The sequence below is a fragment of the Poromitra crassiceps genome, assembly GCF_964638095.1.
Source record: "Poromitra crassiceps genome assembly, chromosome: 5".
In the NCBI taxonomy this organism is placed as follows: Eukaryota; Metazoa; Chordata; class Actinopteri; order Beryciformes; family Melamphaidae; genus Poromitra; species Poromitra crassiceps.
This window is the reverse complement of record NC_139642.1, coordinates 39,635,272-39,653,260: the sequence shown is the minus strand read 5'-3', so window position 1 is coordinate 39,653,260 and position 17,989 is coordinate 39,635,272. Positions and strand designations below refer to the sequence as shown.

The window sequence follows — 17,989 nt, the reverse complement described above, 5'->3', positions numbered from 1 at the left end:
ATTGATTTATGTAGTGATTTTTTTCTTATTTTTTTTCTTTTTCTTCCGTGAGTTTAAAAAACATGAAAAAAGAAAAACACATGGAAAGTTATGCTTGACTTTGCAGTGAGGCAGAGAATTTCACTTTGATGAGTTGCCATCGCCATTCCTGTCTGGCACCCGTTTCCTGCCCAGGTGGGGGCTGAGTGAGGGCAGGAGAGAGGGACAAATGGAGGAGCGAGAGGAGTGAAGGTGTGGCATGAAAAGATCAAGAGCAGATGGTGCGATATGTGCAAGTGTGAAACCTGGCAGCGGGAAGGAAGCGAGAATAAAAAACAGTGGCTCTCAGGTGCCGACTCTGCCTGGCTGTTAGTTAACAGCAGCTGCAGCCAGCAGGCAGGCAGGCAAGTCACTTGAGTGACAAAGTGGAGTCATTTCTCAATGCTCCAAACGAGCCAACGCTCTGGGGAGGCCAGCAGGCTGCTAGATCTGCATCACCAAATGGGTAAATAAAGACTGGTGCAGGAGAGAGAGAAAACAAGGGGGAGAACGAGAAGAGAGGCCAGGCTCTGCTACTAGTGATGGAAGATCAGAGGGTGTTGGCAGCACCCAGAGGGTTCAGACTAGATACTGTGCAGATTGATGGTAAACAAAGGAAGTTTCGATACCAAATGGCTTTTTCAATTTGCCAAAAAAATACTCTGGAAACTCTGCACAACAATACAAACATCAACTTTCTATTCATCATCTCACACTTAGAGGAAAACAAGGGTTGTACCTATTCGGCTTTCAAATTACTGTTCAAAGGCTGCCCACATGATGCACTGTGGACTCTACTTGTTCCCAGAAAATGGCTCTCTCATGCTGGAGTCTCTCTGATAGCCTTTTATTGAAGCCAGAGCGTAAACAAGACTTCAAAGTGTACCATTTGAGATGAAATTAGCCATTTGGAAATGACAGCATCCAGAGAAAATATGATATGTCAATGTGTTGGCGATGACATTACGGAGGCTCTACTGTACTGTACCTTCTCCAGTAGGTACCCAATCACCAGAAAGCCCTTCCCCCCCAGCATCTGCTCCTGCATGGCCACAGAGCTCTTGAGAAGCTCCACCAGGAAGGCCAGGAGAGTGGCACTGCAAAACAAGAGCATACACAGTCTCTCACACAGAGCTCAAATGTCCATCTGTTCACAGGCACGCTATTCCTTTGCGGACACACTCGTCAAGCGGTGAAGGAGTCACTCTATAAACAGTTACTCTATAATCAGAAGGTGTCAGCAATCGGCTGGGATGCCCGGGCTGAACCCATCAATTTCATCCCTTTTCAATTCAGAAGAAACGGTTTGCAAGCTGTGTCCTGTAGGAGGGGGGCGGGAGGGAGGGGGGAGGGGGGAGTCTGGGTGGGGGGTTGTAACAGGGTGGGGGTGGGGGGGGGGCACTGTCTTTGTTGCAGGGACTCTCAGTTGAAGCCTTTGGCGCAGCGACAGTGGTGCTTGCTGACACTCCTTAATCGGCTTTCCCTCACATCCTCTAGTCTAGTGGGCTCCACACTGCTTAACAAGGACGCAATCACTCGTCTGCAGACTCGCTCTCACTCACACACGCGCATGCACACACACACACACACACACACACACACACACACACACACACACACACACACACACACACACACACACACACACACAACCACTCAACCACTCTCACTTCTCACTACTACTGCGGCCTGAGCCCGAGTGAAGGGCACATGCAGCGCTGGGAGACACCCAACTCTGTCTGTTCCTGGATCAGTCTTCTTGTCGCTGTCTGATCCTTTCCCACAGGCACGGCCTCTCTCCAATGCGACGAGGCAGTCGTGACTGATGTGACATCACCACTTTGTGGATATCAGGCTGCCTGAGAGCAACATGAGCCAAGATGTTTAATGAGAGGATTGACTTGATTTGTTTTGTATCTATTGAAGCTGAAGGTGCCTTTGGGGGCAGATGCAGCAGAGTGTACTGCTGCAGAGACTTTAGAAACCCTCTCAGCCCAACAGGCTAAGCCTCTAGCAGTGCTCAGTCCAAAAGGCATGGCAAGGACAGAGCAAGTGGTAGGCAGATTGGCCGACTGTGAGGGAGAGACCTAGACATGCTAGAGAGGGAGAGAGAGAGAGAGACGACTGTGAGGGAGAGACCTAGACATGCTAGAGAGGGAGAGAGAGAGAGAGACGACTGTGAGGGAGAGACCTAGACATGCTAGAGAGGGAGAGAGAGAGAGAGAGGAGAGAAAACTATAGAGGCAGAAAGCTGTGGGCAGCAGGGCTTTTGCGCTGTGTGCGTGGTCACTCCTGTCTCTCTGTCGGCCTGCCTGCCTGTCTCTCTGCCTGCCTGCCTGTCTGTCTGTCTGCCTGCCTGCCTGCCTGCCTGCCTGCCTGCCTGCCTGCCTGTCTGTCTGTCCGTCGGCCCGCCTGCCCGCCTGCCTGCCTGCCTGCCTGCCTGCCTGGCCGCCCGCCCGCCCGCCCGCGGGCGGCTTTGGGCTGGCCGAGTCCAGATGACGGCGATGAGACCAGGGAGCAGAGAGATAACAGAGAGCCCTAGACGGAGATAGGCTAGTGGATGGCAGCAGTGCCACTGCTGGTCTATCTCTACAGCTACTCTGGAGTCTGTAACCTTTTTCTTTTATTTCTTTTTTCCTCAGCTGCACAAGGCATTTTTGGCTGCCATTTAGCCCAGAGGCTTCACTGAATGCTGAGGACTTCAATATCCAGAAATCATTTGTGACATCAGCACATTGAGTTCTCCTGGACCTAAATGTCTTTCTTCCTGGGAGTGGAGGTGGTGAAGGAAATCTTTTTGAAGCAGGTTCAATGGTGCACTCTGTTTAGGACACAGCTTTGTACTTTACTCTTAAAGTCGAGGTCAACCCGTTTGTCACGTGCATCCGAGTCCGTTTCAGACTGAAAACAAATTGAGAGGCGGACCATATACTGTACGTGTCGATGATTTGATTTGACAATTCTGAGGACTGGCTTTGGCATTGGCCAATCCTGGCGTGTTCCACCCCCAAATCCGGGTGGGATTCAGCGTGTTGTCATGCTACGCAAGTGGGATCCGCGGAGTACCAGGCAGCCACCGGCTTCGTGCAGAACGAGCGGACAATCCGATGCATGGGTGCTCCCCACCCGCCTGGAATCTCCGAGAGACGACCCCTGACAGCCTCACAGCCAGGGAGGCTGTCAGGGGTCGTTTGATTTAGTTTGCATAATTGCTCAAGTTAGTAGTTAGTTTATGGGCTAGAAACTCTGCCAGATGACAGGCACTAGGCGCCATTTCCCCCTTCATTTGGAAGAGAAAATGATCCTGAAATGAAGATTTGATTGACAGCTGCATGTCGTGAAATGATGAAAGTTGAAATGGAGTAGAAATTTGATAGGACTAGGTGACGTCAGCAAACTGTAAATTACTGTTATCAATTAAATCTTGAAAAATGAACTTTTGATGTGAAAAAGTGTGAAAAACTAAAGAAATTTGATTTTTGTGATTTGTTTTGTATACATTATTAAATAGGTGCACTGCATACCCAGGTATTTGAACTAAAATAAAATAAAAGTCATTTTTGTGTTCAGCTCGACTTTAAGTTTCGATTTGTCATTTCCTATAAACTGAGATTTCCCGCCAGTGACTATACCCAACACCTATTAAGAGCATTTTGGGCAAATAGACTGAATCTACGAGATCTCCGTTAAAGGGGATATAGGCTATAATATATAATAATATTATATAATAATATTATAATAATATGGCATGCTCTTCTCTGTTGCAGGCAGCCCCACTTTGTGATTTAATTTACATAGAAAAATTGGCCTAGTGCAGCTTTCTAAAGTCTGTCAATTCACTTGAGCAACTTGTACTTCAGTTCAATTTATAGTCATACGAGTGGGGTGTGCAATATCTGTCACCATACAGTATGTCCTAGATGGTGACAACAGCTTCATGCCTGTTTTCACAGCCGTCTATTTCAGCCTTTGAGTTGTGTTAATAAGATCAAAAATAAATCAAACTCCGAAGCAGCAACTCAATAAATGTCGGGGCTCACTTTTTGGCATGCTTATACTACTCAGATTTCCATGTAGTAACATTCTGACGTGAGCGTGCTTCTACAGAACATCTACCCCACTCACCACAGTGGACTCCACCTGAACATCTACCACACTGACCACACAGTGGACTCCACCTGAACATCTACCCCACTCACCACACACAGTGGACTCCACCTGAACATCTACCCCACTCACCACACAGTGGACTCCACCTGAACATCTACCCCACTCACCACACACAGTGGACTCCACCTGAACATCTACCCCACTCACCACAGTGGACTCCACCTGAACATCTACCCCACTCACCACACAGTGGACTCCACCTGAACATCTACCCCACTCACCACACACAGTGGACTCCACCTGAACATCTACCCCACTCACCACACAGTGGACTCCACCTGAACATCTACCCCACTCACCACACACAGTGGACTCCACCTGAACATCTACCCCACTCACCACAGTGGACTCCACCTGAACATCTACCCCACTCACCACACAGTGGACTCCACCTGAACATCTACCCCACTCACCACACAGTGGACTCCACCTGAACATCTACCCCACTCACCACACACAGTGGACTCCACCTGAACATCTACCACACTCACCACACAGTGGACTCCACCTGAACATCTACCCCACTCACCACACAGTGGACTCCACCTGAACATCTACCCCACTCACCACACAGTGGACTCCACCTGAACATCTACCCCACTCACCACACAGTGGACTCCACCTGAACATCTACCCCACTCACCACACAGTGGACTCCACCTGAACATCTACCCCACTCACCACACAGTGGACTCCACCTGAACATCTACCCCACTCACCACACAGTGGACTCCACCTGGCTGTCGTTCAGCTGGTGGTAGTCCAGCTGAGCAAAGAGGGGAAAGAGCACCTGGATCCCACCGATGGAGTGGATGGCACTGTGGATGGAGTGAGTCACAGTGGCCTTCACATCCTGCAGGGAAAATATCCAACGCATTAACACACCAAAACCACTGGCAAGGGTCATCTTTATGGTGACACATTTTAACACAAAGGACTGCCACACACGGTCTACTTCACTTGCAATAAAAAAAAAAAAGAAGCTTGGATGAGAATGACGTTTCGGTACACAGACATTCATCAGATTATATTTTGTGTACATTTCTATTTTCACTGTGAAATAAATTAATGAATGGGACTGTGGTAGTGTGACATGACTGTGGTAGTGTAGGAGACAGGACTGTGGTAGTGTAGGAGACAGGACTGTGGTAGTGTAGGAGACAGGACTGTGGTAGTGTAGGAGACAGGACTGTGGTAGTGTGACAGGACTGTGGTAGTGTAGGAGACAGGACTGTGGTAGTGTAGGAGACAGGACTGTGGTAGTGTAGGAGACAGGACTGTGGTAGTGTAGGAGGCAGGACTGTGGTAGTGTAGGAGACAGGACTGTGGTAGTGTAGGAGACAGGACTGTGGTAGTGTAGGAGACAGGACTGTGGTAGTGTGACAGGACTGTGGTAGTGTAGGAGACAGGACTGTGGTAGTGTAGGAGACAGGACTGTGGTAGTGTGACAGGACTGTGGTAGTGTAGGAGACAGGACTGTGGTAGTGTAGGAGACAGGACTGTGGTAGTGTAGGAGACAGGACTGTGGTAGTGTAGGAGACAGGACTGTGGTAGTGTAGGAGACAGCGGTGCAGCTGACTTTGGTGACTGACCTGTAGCATAAGTGCATGGGGCGAGTGCACAAAGATGGAGGCATTTTCCTTCGGCGAAGACTCCAGGCATAGCTGGGCGTCAGTGGCCTTGGCGTTATAGGTGAAGGCGATGGAGCTGGCCAGCTTGCCGTCATACAACACCTGCTTATGATGCTCTGCTAAGTGGATATCGCTCTCTGACTTAAACTTAAACGTGCTCTGGAACAGGAGAGATGAAAGCCGTGGAAGAGAGGAGGTGGAGAGAGAGAGAGAGTGAAAGAGTGAGTGACAGGTGGTTCCAAGCTGCATATCAAGGGGGAAAAATGCATTTTTGGATTAACGCACCCACACACTGAGAAATATGAGTACTATTTCAACACTTCCAAATTCATGTTATACTGTGGTTCATAATTTGGAAACATGGTTGTTACATTTCTTAAAAGAAGCCAGGCCATTGCATATTATACCTTCACTGCAATGTCATTTTGTAATGTTGGAATCACCAACACAAGTGACAGCGGACTCACAAAACTGTCACTTAATACTAACAACAATGGCAACAGCATATTTGCTTTTCACTGAAGTAAACCACTTTTAATATGGTTAACAAGCAAGTGAGGGCTGTGTCAGTGCAGCTGTAAGATGAGTAGATCTGCATTATGTTGTTACTTTGCTGCAGGCAAGACACTTTGGAGGTCAGAGAGAGTCAAACAGCAAGAGACAAACAAGTAGAGCTGCTATCAGCAACATGGCGGCCAGGAACAGCTTAGCAGTTTAGTCATAAGGGAAAAGGGGGATAAGAAGCAGGGAGAATAAAATCTGTTAGGCTTAAATAACACCTCTGGAGGTATTTCACCTACAGTAAACCAGCCAGTATACATAGCTGTATTATAGCAGGGTTTTAAAAGGCTTTTTGAGGATCCCTGGTGGTCTTCATGTGCAAGAATATCTTTTACCACAGTGACTGTGCAGAAAGAAAGAAAGAAAGAAAGAAAGAAAGAAAGAAAGAAAGAAAGAAAGAAAGAAAGAAAGAAAGAAAGAAAGAAAGGTCAAATACGTTTGATGCATTTGACGTGACCCAAAATGTATTTGATGACCCGGGAAAAGGAGAAACACATGGTGTCTCAATCTTTCTCCAAAATCACATGTAGTATTTGACACCTGGGAATGAGAACCGTGTTGACTCAATATTTCAATAGATAAGTAATAAGGCTATGTCTCGTCATAGACGTCTGTTCTCAAGGGGCGGGTGTTCTATTTATATCGATTGGCGATCTGAGCGGATGCGATAAAAAGCCACGTCTGGAGTCATTTGAAAGAGCTTTGTAACTTTTACACAAAAAGCTGGTAGCTTATGGATATTAGTGGGTTTTTGTGCCAATTGAATAGGGGCTTTAGTTTCAAGGAGCTTGTACAGATACTGTATATACAGAAATACAGAAATATTAAACAATATACAAGCAGGTACTGTATGCCAAGGAGTTAGAATGCTGAGTAAACACCATAAAAGCCCATAAAAGGGCTACATCGGCTGCAAGGACAAACAGAAAAGAGTTTTCTAAATGTTTATTCAATATAGCTGAAAATACACTCAAATTAACACCTGAAATCTAGGCACAGAGCTCTCTGTCATTTCGCATTCACAGTAATAAGGCTTGGAGCCACAACATTGCACAATATGAGGTTGAGAAAATCGACATGTAGCGCTCACAGTATAGACCAGATATCACCTTCTCTTTTTAACATTCTGTCAATCATCTTGGATTTCAGCAATCAACCCCAACATCACAGATATTTTTTTATTCCAGGCAGCCCTGCAGATGGATCAATGTGACTCAAATTGCATTTAATTCTCCTCACTAGTGAAAACCTATGTTGAATTAACTACACTAATGACTTAACCCTTTCTAGTGATAACTAAGAGTTATGGCCAATCTGGTGACTCATATTCAACTCATTATGGGTTTTTAATATTAAATCTAATGTATTATGTGGTATTTTGAGAATATCTTTAGGACAGATGGGTCTTGAAATCTCTTGTGTTTTTGCGAACCAGAGAATGACCCAGAAAATAGACACTCAGACCAAGCAGCAGGCAGCTGGAAAATGGTACCAGGTAGAAAGTCCAAAACATCAGGCAGGCTCAAAACAGTATGCAGGCAAGTGGTCAAAGCAAAAAGCAGCCAGGGAATAAATAGCAAACAGTGCCAAGTCTGACACAGGCAGAACTCAGGTAATCAGGATACGGGTAACAGAGAAAAACAGAGTCTTACAATAGGGTGTGGCTGATTGGAAAATGAATAGCAACCACTGACTGCTGGGAAACATGGAGAGAGATGGAGGGAAACACTGGGATGGATGATGACTGGAGTGGGTAAAGGACAGGGAGCAGGAATGGGTGATGACTGGAGTGGGTAAAGACAGGGAACAGGACTGGGTGATGACTGGAGTGGGTAAAGGACAGGGAACAGGACTGGGTGATGACTGGAGTGGGTAAAGGACAGGGAACAGGACTGGGTGATGACGAGTGGGTAAAGGACAAAAGGACAGGGAGGAGGACTGGGTGATGACTGGAGTGGGTAAAGACAGGGAACAGGACTGGGTGATGACTGGAGTGGGTAAAGGACAGGGAGGAGGACTGGGTGATGACTGGAGTGGGTAAAGACAGGGAGGAGGACTGGGTGATGACTGGAGTGGGTAAAGGACAGGGAACAGGACTGGGTGATGACGAGTGGGTAAAGGACAGGGAACAGGACTGGGTGATGACGAGTGGGTAAAGGACAGGGAACAGGACTGGGTGATGACTGGAGTGGGTAAAGGACAGGGAGCAGGACTGGGTGATGACTGGAGTGGGTAAAGACAGGGAACAGGACTGGGTGATGACTGGAGTGGGTAAAGACAGGGAACAGGACTGGGTGATGACTGGAGTGGGTAAAGACAGGGAGCAGGACTGGGTGATGACTGGAGTGGGTAAAGACAGGGAACAGGACTGGGTGATGACTGGAGTGGGTAAAGACAGGGGACAGGACTGGGTGATGACTGGAGTGGGTAAAGACAGGGAGCAGGACTGGGTGATGACTGGAGTGGGTAAAGACAGGGATGATGACTGGAGTGGGTAAAGGACAGGGAGCAGGACTGGGTGATGACTGGAGTGGGTAAAGACAGGGTACAGGACTGGGTGATGACTGGAGTGGGTAAAGACAGGGAACAGGACTGGGTGATGACTGGAGTGGGTAAAGGACAGGGAGGAGGACTGGGTGTTGACTGGAGTGGGTAAAGACAGGGAGGAGGACTGGGTGATGACTGGAGTGGGTAAAGGACAGGGAACAGGACTGGGTGATGACGAGTGGGTAAAGGACAGGGAGCAGGACTGGATGAGGTGATTCAGCTGGAAGTGGCAGCAGTCGTGACAGGTGGCATGTACTCAGACGTCACACGGCAGAGTGACAGCTGGCTATAAGGAACTGGAGGCTCCATCATGCTCAGTGGCTCAGTAACACATTCATTATGGCTAACATAACAAATAGCTGATCGATAATGGAGCAGTCTTAATGTACTCAATCAATTAGCTGTTGGCAGATGAGTTCAATTAATCTGTCAATGCCGTGTGAATGGAATATACTTAATAGCGATATCAAGCCCTCTCATCGTGTGTGTGTGTGTGTGTGTGTGTGTGTGGGGGGGGGGGGGGGGGGGGGGGGTTGAATAATTAATGAGAGAATCTTCCTTCGCTGTCACAGCCATGGACAGCAGGGGGATTGTGGTAAAGATAAGGAGAGACAGGGGGAGTTGAAGTGATAGTGTGGGAACAACCAGCGGCTTCTAAAGGGATTACTGTTCATTGACAGGATAGATCTGTTACACAATGCAAACAAACACAGCTTGTGCACCGAGCCTAAAATGCTCCTAAATCTTGCTTGCTTCTTTTCAGCAAGGTAGCAGAAGAGTAAATGGTGGAAGTGAAGGGAACAGATTCCATTTTGACTGCCCTGCTGAAATGCACATTTATTTTAAGCAGATGGCAATCTTTAAAATTAATATCCCACATCAGATGTTTAATAATATCCCTTATGTTGCATAGCTGCTAGGAATATTCAGAGGCACCGCATATAAATAAGCTTGTTCTGAAAGAAAATACATTGAGCACTTTGGAGTCTGGTAAGTTTACTTTGTGTAACTTTGTCCTGGTGTCAATTCAAACTATATTAGTCAAATGCTTGTATACTGGCTAGAGCGGTTGTTACCAGGCGGCATTAGTGCAGCAAGCAATCTACAAGGAAGTATCAGACAGTAAAGGGAGCGTGCCGCTTTAGTTGGTGTACCTCCTTCCAGATACACGATCAAAGAGCAAAAGAGGCCTTCGGTTCATTTGCCTATCTGCTATGATCAAGGCCACCCATCAGCCTGCATGTGTCATGTAGTCTCCTCAACACCCTTCAAAGTTCCTACTTGTGGAACCCAACAGACACCAAGATGAGAAATAACAAGCTCCAGTGCCCAGCATGTCAGTGCAGCAGAGTCCCGCCGCAGTGTGAAATAATGATCCCATGGGTTGTGGTTAATGACCCCTGTAGTATGACAGCATCAGTCCACAGAGGCCAGCCACTCAATACAAAAGGATTACAGCACAGTTGGCCCATACTCTTCCAGCACCGGAGGCTACCACTGACAAAGGGCATCCCCCTTACTCCTTCGCAGCAGCAGACATACACTTTTCTCTCTCCCATTTTCTCCCCCTATTGTACTTGGCCAATTGCCCTTGCTGTCCCGTTGGTCCACCCCATCTGCCGATCTGGGGAGAGCCGTAGACTAGCACATGCTTCCTCCGACACGTGCAGTCGCCAGTAGCTTCTTTTCACCTGACAGCGAGGGGTTTCACTGGTAGGACGTAATGTGTAGGAGGATCACGCAATTCCTCCCAGGTCCCCGAACAGGCGCCCTGACTGACCAAAGGAGGCACTAGTGCTCATACAACACCAGCTTCCCTACAGATACAGCCAATTGTGTCTGTAGGACCGTCTGACCAAGCCGGAAGCACTGATGCTGGGAATTGAACCCAGGTCTGGTAGGCGAGTGCTTTTACCTCTACACTACCCAGATGCCCCAGCAGACGTACACTTGACAAGCTGGAGAAACTCCCAGGCTGCATGAAGCCTGCCTATAGACCTTATTCGATTGACGTCACTCACGTACGGGCACGCCCACCGCCGCCATATTGTTGACATAGCGCTGCAGCTTTAAGTGACAACCTATGTGAGAGCAGCGTTTATAGGAAGCTAGCCGCCGTTAGCGTTACCTGTATCGTTCCACTTGTGTTCGGATGGTGACCTGTGTTAGGCATGGCTGTAGTAATGACAGCAATAAAGTCCCCGTGGTTTGTTTCTATCTCTACCGTCCTCAGACGTGAAGGGAGCGAGACGGAGGATACGTCGGCACACAGGAGATGTGTGTGGATAGTTGGGAGAAAGACAGGTGAAACTTTCTGACAGCTCCTCACAGCAAAGTCTGTTCACCTCGTTTTTTATTTTGTTTATTATTACAGGCATTAATGGCAGCATACAAACAACAACTCTGGGTTTTTTATTGCTGTCATCACTATCGCTATTTTGTAATGGAACAGAAACGACAATAAGGCCGTTACTATAGTTGTCAGCTGCAGGACGGTATGTCAACAATATGGCGCTGTCCGGGGTTAGCGAATAAGGTCTATAGACTCATTCTTAGTTCTCCGTGATCACTGATCTGAAACAATGGCTAGAGATGCAATAATTTCATCTGAATGCATGAAGTTGAAAAATGCAAAAATACAATGCTAATGTTGACTGTAGCAGAAGAACGAAGAAATGGCACTTACATCTTCAGCCACCTTCGCCTGAGATGTTTTGTGGGGCCAGTTAGTGTAAGACTGGACAATGAAATCACAGATTGGGGATGGAGTCAATATACAGTACATACTTCAAGTCAATACTTGCCGATTCTGTTTGAAATTTGTGTTGTTTTTGTCGGGTTCATTTAGGTTGGTAGAAGAAAGGACTAAATGAGACAGGTGTTTTGGGGCTTCTTTAATGATGTGTTGCTCTATTGACAGCTTGGGCCGTTTACAAGCTGACAGGGCTGCAGATGTGTTCAACATCTGCACACAGATTAATGTTACCTGCTGCAGAGCAAGTAGTGGGCCTCAACATCTAAAGCAAGCCTACAGCGCCAACATCATGTCACACTGAAAACCAATCACCAATCTAACTCCAACTTTCTCATGTAGATGTGAGCTTGTCATGTAATATTGTGCAGATATATTGTATGGTCCCTCCCTGCAAAGAGATAACATTTGTCTTTATTTGACCAGGGAGAACCAGGGATGTGCAGTCACATCTTCTACACTCTTCTGTGCTGGATACTGCATAGCAGTGTTGGCAAGTTCCAACAGGCAAAGGTGACATAATACAACATAAGTGACGATGAAAGATGGCAAAGATAGGACCTCTAAGAGCATGATGCTTCATTGTTTTGACTGATTTGATTTATTTTACAATTAAAAGAACATAGATGATTCTGATTCTGATTCATAAGAAATGGTCGGACATTTGCAGATGTTGTACAGGGAGAACCTACAGGAGTGGGTAGTCACTGCAATGTACATGTAGGCAGAGCTGGACACTACACTCAATGACTAATACTTTGTGTACAGTACAGCTGTCAGTTAATATAGCTGTGAGTGACAGATGTTAGGACACTAGACTAGACCATTTTTCCCTAAGCTGGAATGAGAAAAGTGGTTAACCAGCCTAAACACACTAAGATGTTTTTTTTCTTTTAACTCTGTCGTGGGATTGCGTTTGCTAAATCTGTTGTCGTACATAGTATTGGTGTTGCCCATATATAGTGTATTGCACAAACCAGGGGTTTGAGTCATTATTGGGTGTGTTTATTTATTATTTAGGAGTCTGGTGGCTTGGGGGATGAAACTATTCCTCAGCCTGCTTGTCCGAGTTTTTCCGTATCTCCTCCCTGATGGTAGCAGGGAGAACAGGTTGTTGAGTGTGTGGGTTGGGTCTTTGATTATTCTCCGGGCCCTCTTGAGGCAGCGCTGGGTGTATAGGTCCTGCAGTTCCGGCAGCTCGCAGCCTGTTACGTGCTGGGCCGTGCGCCTCACTCTTGGGAATTAAATTCTATATGCCCAGTTACGTCTCAGAAAACTGTAACGCAATTCCCTTGTGTGACTCACTCAGCCTACATCTTCCTAGTCTGTAACCAAGGCTTGTGAACACTTCTAAACCAGCAGTGATGAATGACAGTCAGATATGATAATCCGCTGCTGTCAGCCCCAGGGTCTTTGTATAACCACCATGGTCCCTCAACGTTATTTCTGAATGCCTGAAAATGCTCCTAACGTGAAGTCTGTCCTATAAATGGCAATATTAGGGCGTCTGGATAATGCAGCGGTAGATTCCCTGCCTACCAACACGAGGGTCGCAGGTTCGAGTCCCTGTGTTACCTCCAGCTTGGTCAGACGTCCATACAGGCACAATTGGCCGGGTCTGCAGGTGCGAAGCTGAAATAAGGGGATGTGTCCTGGTCGCTGCACTAGTGCCTCCTCTGGTCGGTCGGGGCGCCTGTTTGGGGGGAGAACTGGGGGGAATCGCGTGATCCTCCCACGCGCTGCTACATCCAACTCCTCACTGTCAGGTGAAAAGAATCGGCTAGCGACTGCACATGCATCAGAGGAAGCTAGTGTACAACTCTCCCCAGATCGACAGAGGGGGTGGAGCAACAACAGGGAATTGGCCAAGTACAACTGGGGAGAAAATGTGGGGGAAACCCGAGGGGGAAAAGGGCAATATTAGAGAGAACTGGATGGTGCTTTAAATGAAGTACCAGTGGTCCATGCAGGTGCAGAGTATGATTTTACATGAAAAGAGCTCTGCAAATATAAGATTCCAGTAACAGATCTGTTAGTTTCATATCCATAAGTCATACTGTGCAGTAGAAATAGGAACCTTAGGCAGCAATTACCTGTGCATTTCAGAGTTAGATGAAATAATGTATGTTAGCAAAGGGGGACGCCTGTCAAATATGGGTGAGATGAGCTTGGATCAGAAAAGGAATCGTACATCAGTACAGCTGTTTCGTGGAGCACAGCTGAGACAGAGACAGTTGGAAGTACAACGTTGATAGCAGATGTAGGTGTCCGTGCACACAGACTGCTCCTGGCAGCTCGAGATGAAAACAGACAGGCCTCTGCTCCCCAAGACACCACAGCCACACTCATTGTGCCAACCAATCAGTGGCCCCGGCTGCTCCCTGACCTATCTCCTCAACTCAGCTGGCTGGCCCAATCCCGAACCCCACAAGCAACCCCATTCACACCTTCATCAAAATGTAGGTAATTGCCTCCCCGGGATACCATCTCCATTATTTCAAGGAATGTGGAGGGTCGCTCCACTGTGTGTTCGCTCTGTAATCAGAGGTCTGGAACTACAATTATGGAGGGAAACAAGAAGTCCCCGGAGATTAGAGAAAAGACAAGATGATCGGCTCTCCTGGGGATCACCAGGCATCCACAGGCCTGACTGTTGTGTAAAGCATCTGCCTCACAGTCTTCAACAGTCTATATTCCTGACTTGATGCTGTTGATTGCCACTGCTTTCTGCAGTACACACAAGACATTTGACTTAAAGGAATGCTTTGTATCACTATCATCTCTGTAATATAAGCAGATGGACAGTGTTTATCTTCTCTATATGTTTTCTACATTGAGAATTCCCCGTTCGACTGCCTGAAGAAACGCCGTCCCTGCCAGCTGGTGTGGGTCATTAATGCTCGTTAAGGCTCTCCATGTGATTCTCTGTGGATGTGCGCATACAGAGAAAATAAAAAGGAACAATCTGTAGTTGGAACAGGCGCCCTCGAGCAGAACATCTGTTCACTTCCGTGTCAGAATGATGCGTTCTGCGTCATTCTGCAATGAAGTGCGGAGCTCTCGGCACAGGAAAACACGAAGACAAGGTAAAGGCTGCCCATCTGCATAATATGACTGACATTGCAATGATACAAAGTGGGTTGAAAATCAGCAAAGCCTTCCTTTAAACACAGAATTCAGAGAATAGTCAGAATTCTAAGTTTAGTCAGATTTCTGACTTTTAACTTAGAATTAATTCTGACATTTCTCAGATTCTGACTTTAAACTTAGAATTCTGATTTTACTCATCTTCTGTATTAAACCTTCTCATAAAAGCAAAAACGCCCAAAAGATCAATGAAACATATTGATGGATCGTAACACCAAAAGTCTCTATTAACTAAATGAACCCGGTGCAACTGAGTGCAGGGTGCAACTCCTAGACTATGTGAACTAACAGCAATGCTTCCTGAACATCGGAGGCAAAAACAAAAATGAAGGCGAGAGAGGGAGTAAGAGCATACTCTCAACTGAATTTGTGTACAAATTGAGAGCGCATTACTTACTCAAGATGAGTGGTATACTTGGGGAAAGAGGAGTAAACAACTAAACTTACAAAGCAAATACTTAGAATAGCCATCACAAGAATAAACATTCCCCATTGAATCCCATTCTGCGTAGGTCAGCTTTTCTATATTCCAAATCTTTTGGTTATTGTCGGTTAGCTTAGGAGCGCTACACCTGCTGCAGCTGATAAAAGCTCAGGACTTTATCCCCCCCTGAGTACCTGCTCATTCCCTCCATGTACTGTGCCATTATTCCTCAGGAGTGGGTAATTTATGCAGCCATTTATCTGAGCAGAACGGCATAGCTCCCAGGATAGAGACACAAGGCAACAGCAGCACGGCAGCATTGATCTCACAGATTGATATGATGCAGACTGCTTACATGTAATCTAATTTAGCCACAGTCGAGTACATACCTTATAGCCTGGTCCTAGCTGATGAATTGCAAATATCTGTGCTGGATTGAGAGCATCACTGAACACGTAGACGGCGCCTAGCTGCCCGCAGAACACTCTGTTAGCGTCCGCCGTCTCCGAGGAGCCCAGGAAACACTTATCGTAGCTCTGGAGAGGGACACAGAGAAGGAGAGGTCACGTCCTTCCACACTTCAGGACAGGAGCAACAAAATATCCCGACTTCCCAGACAGCTGAGTGACAAAGAGATTAGGCAGAGGGAAAAGTGAGAAGCCGACAGGATAAATAAGAAAACACTGGAGACAGAACCACAGGTTGAGAACATTCTGCTGAAGTTTGTCTGAACAGTTTTTACACCAAGCCTGCAGGAAATCTAAATATTGTGTTTTGGGCTGGGAAATTCATTTTCATACAACGATCCGAATCAGCAGGGAAGGCAAGCAATTGCTTTCATCTTCTTCGATGTTGTTTCAGTATCCGTCTTGACGATCCCCTACTGACAGAGAAAAACAATGGCCCTGATTTACAAAGATTAGAAGGCTCAATAGAACCCCTGGGAGAGTGAGAGTTTGAGCGGTGTTTACATTCGATGCAAAAGTTGATGTCTAATTTACAACCGCAGCAGTTAATTACACAATCAGTGAAGGGAACCTCCTGCTAACCGCCTTTGTGAAGAAAGACTTCAAAGTGTGCTAGCCTGATAGTGAGTGGGGAAACCGACAATATGGAGATCTACACAAATGATTGAGAACAACTGAAAACAAAATTGTGTTAATTAAGCTTGTGTACACCTTTATATGTAACCCTGTCAAGAGTGTCAGTCTCCCCTGATTGTTTTTCTCCACAAAAAAATAAATCATTCAGAATGTAATTTTTACAACTTTTTCTTCAGAAATTATGTCATACCAAAATTGTATTGAAGAAAAATACACCTTGCCAGACATCTGCTTCAACTAAGCTTTGTGTAAATATATAGCCTACTAAGCCAATTACCCAGACTTACAGCTGGGGCAAGATGGCAAACAGTGGTCAAAATGATATCTCCCTCACGTGAATAGGCCATGATCCATGGAATTAAATATTACAGAATGCAAACCTACAGTAGATATAAGCTAGTCTACAAGTTGAGATGACTGGGTGAAGCCAGACACAGACTGCTATCCATTCATTATTTCTTCTTTAATTTTGTTATTTAAGCTGCAAACCATTCCTATCTTAAAAAAAAATCACCCATCATTGTACTTTGCCATAAGCCTAATGCAGCTGGCACCAAACCATGCATCATGTAACATACTTTGAATATAATTTATTATCAGTTATGTGCCCCATTGTTCACAGCATGTTAGAGGACTCAAATTAATCTCAATTTGATGGAGTTGTGGCATGGAAATATAGCCACAGAGACAACAGATGCACCGGCAGTTGTTGTTTATGAAATGATCCAGATGCAAGAAAAGTTGTGAATATTTCATGAGGGTTTATTCTATACCTTCTGATGATGTGTCTCACTCAGGTGAGACAGGGTGTTTTTTCTATATACTGTAAGTATGTTCTGGGAGTGTCTGTGGTGTGATTCTCAATGCAACAGTGATGCAGCAATTAGTGCAACCATCACAGATAAAATAATTATCACCATAATGATACTTACTTCCACTAAACTTTCTCTTCAGAAGTGGAGAAATTTCTGCAAAAACCTGCCCTTCACAAATTGATGCTGCTATAGTTAAAGTAATGGAATATTTAATGAAATGTGTTTATATCTCCAGCTGTCATTTGGGCAATCTTCCATTATAGATATAGGTATGAAGTGCCCTCCGGTGATACTGTATGCCTCATCTACGCCTGAGACAAAGTGTTAATTGCTTTTTAAATTTGGCTCAATGAGTTCTACGTGGGAACAACAGCTCTTATTCTGACTGTGCATCATTCAAACCCCCCCCCCCCCCCCCCGCCAGATTATACTTGGGCCTTATACAATGGGCCTTTTTCACAGCAGCCATTTTGTGTCTAATAGAGAGCCGCAGGAACGAGTCCGGTCGATGCTAACACTCCTGGTTCTTCACTGTTCATTTGAATGGGTTTTTGGCGCGATGCTTCTAATAATCTCTCTGGGCAACGCTGGCTTAATCAAACGCGAACCAGTGTTTAGTAATATCATCTTCACACACGAGGACCACTTTTATGAGTTTTGAAGCTTTTACGTGCCGTTAAAAGGGGCGGCTAGCTAGCAAACGGCTAAATCAGACTACACTGTTTTTTTTTTTTTATTATTTTATTTTACTTTTTCAGAACATAAAGAAAACAAAACAAGAACAGGAAAAAAGAAAAGAAAAAACATATATACATACATTC

The 17,989-nt window shown here is 46.0% G+C and overlaps 1 protein-coding gene across 4 annotated transcripts in view; it reads right to left on the bottom strand.

Moving 5' to 3' along the window:
* nbeab (neurobeachin b) overlaps positions 1 to 17,989 on the bottom strand; it is a gene marked incomplete at both ends in the record, with an annotated part of 283,508 nt that overhangs the window by 176,242 nt on the left and 89,277 nt on the right. For all 4 annotated transcript variants that reach the window (XM_083636986.1, XM_083636987.1, XM_083636988.1 and 1 more), the window contains 4 exons: positions 1,007 to 1,115; positions 4,908 to 5,041; positions 5,781 to 5,978; positions 15,640 to 15,786. In XM_083636986.1, the coding sequence (XP_083493112.1) occupies positions 1,007 to 1,115; positions 4,908 to 5,041; positions 5,781 to 5,978; positions 15,640 to 15,786 (588 nt within the window). The remainder of the gene's footprint in view (positions 1 to 1,006; positions 1,116 to 4,907; positions 5,042 to 5,780; positions 5,979 to 15,639; positions 15,787 to 17,989) is intronic.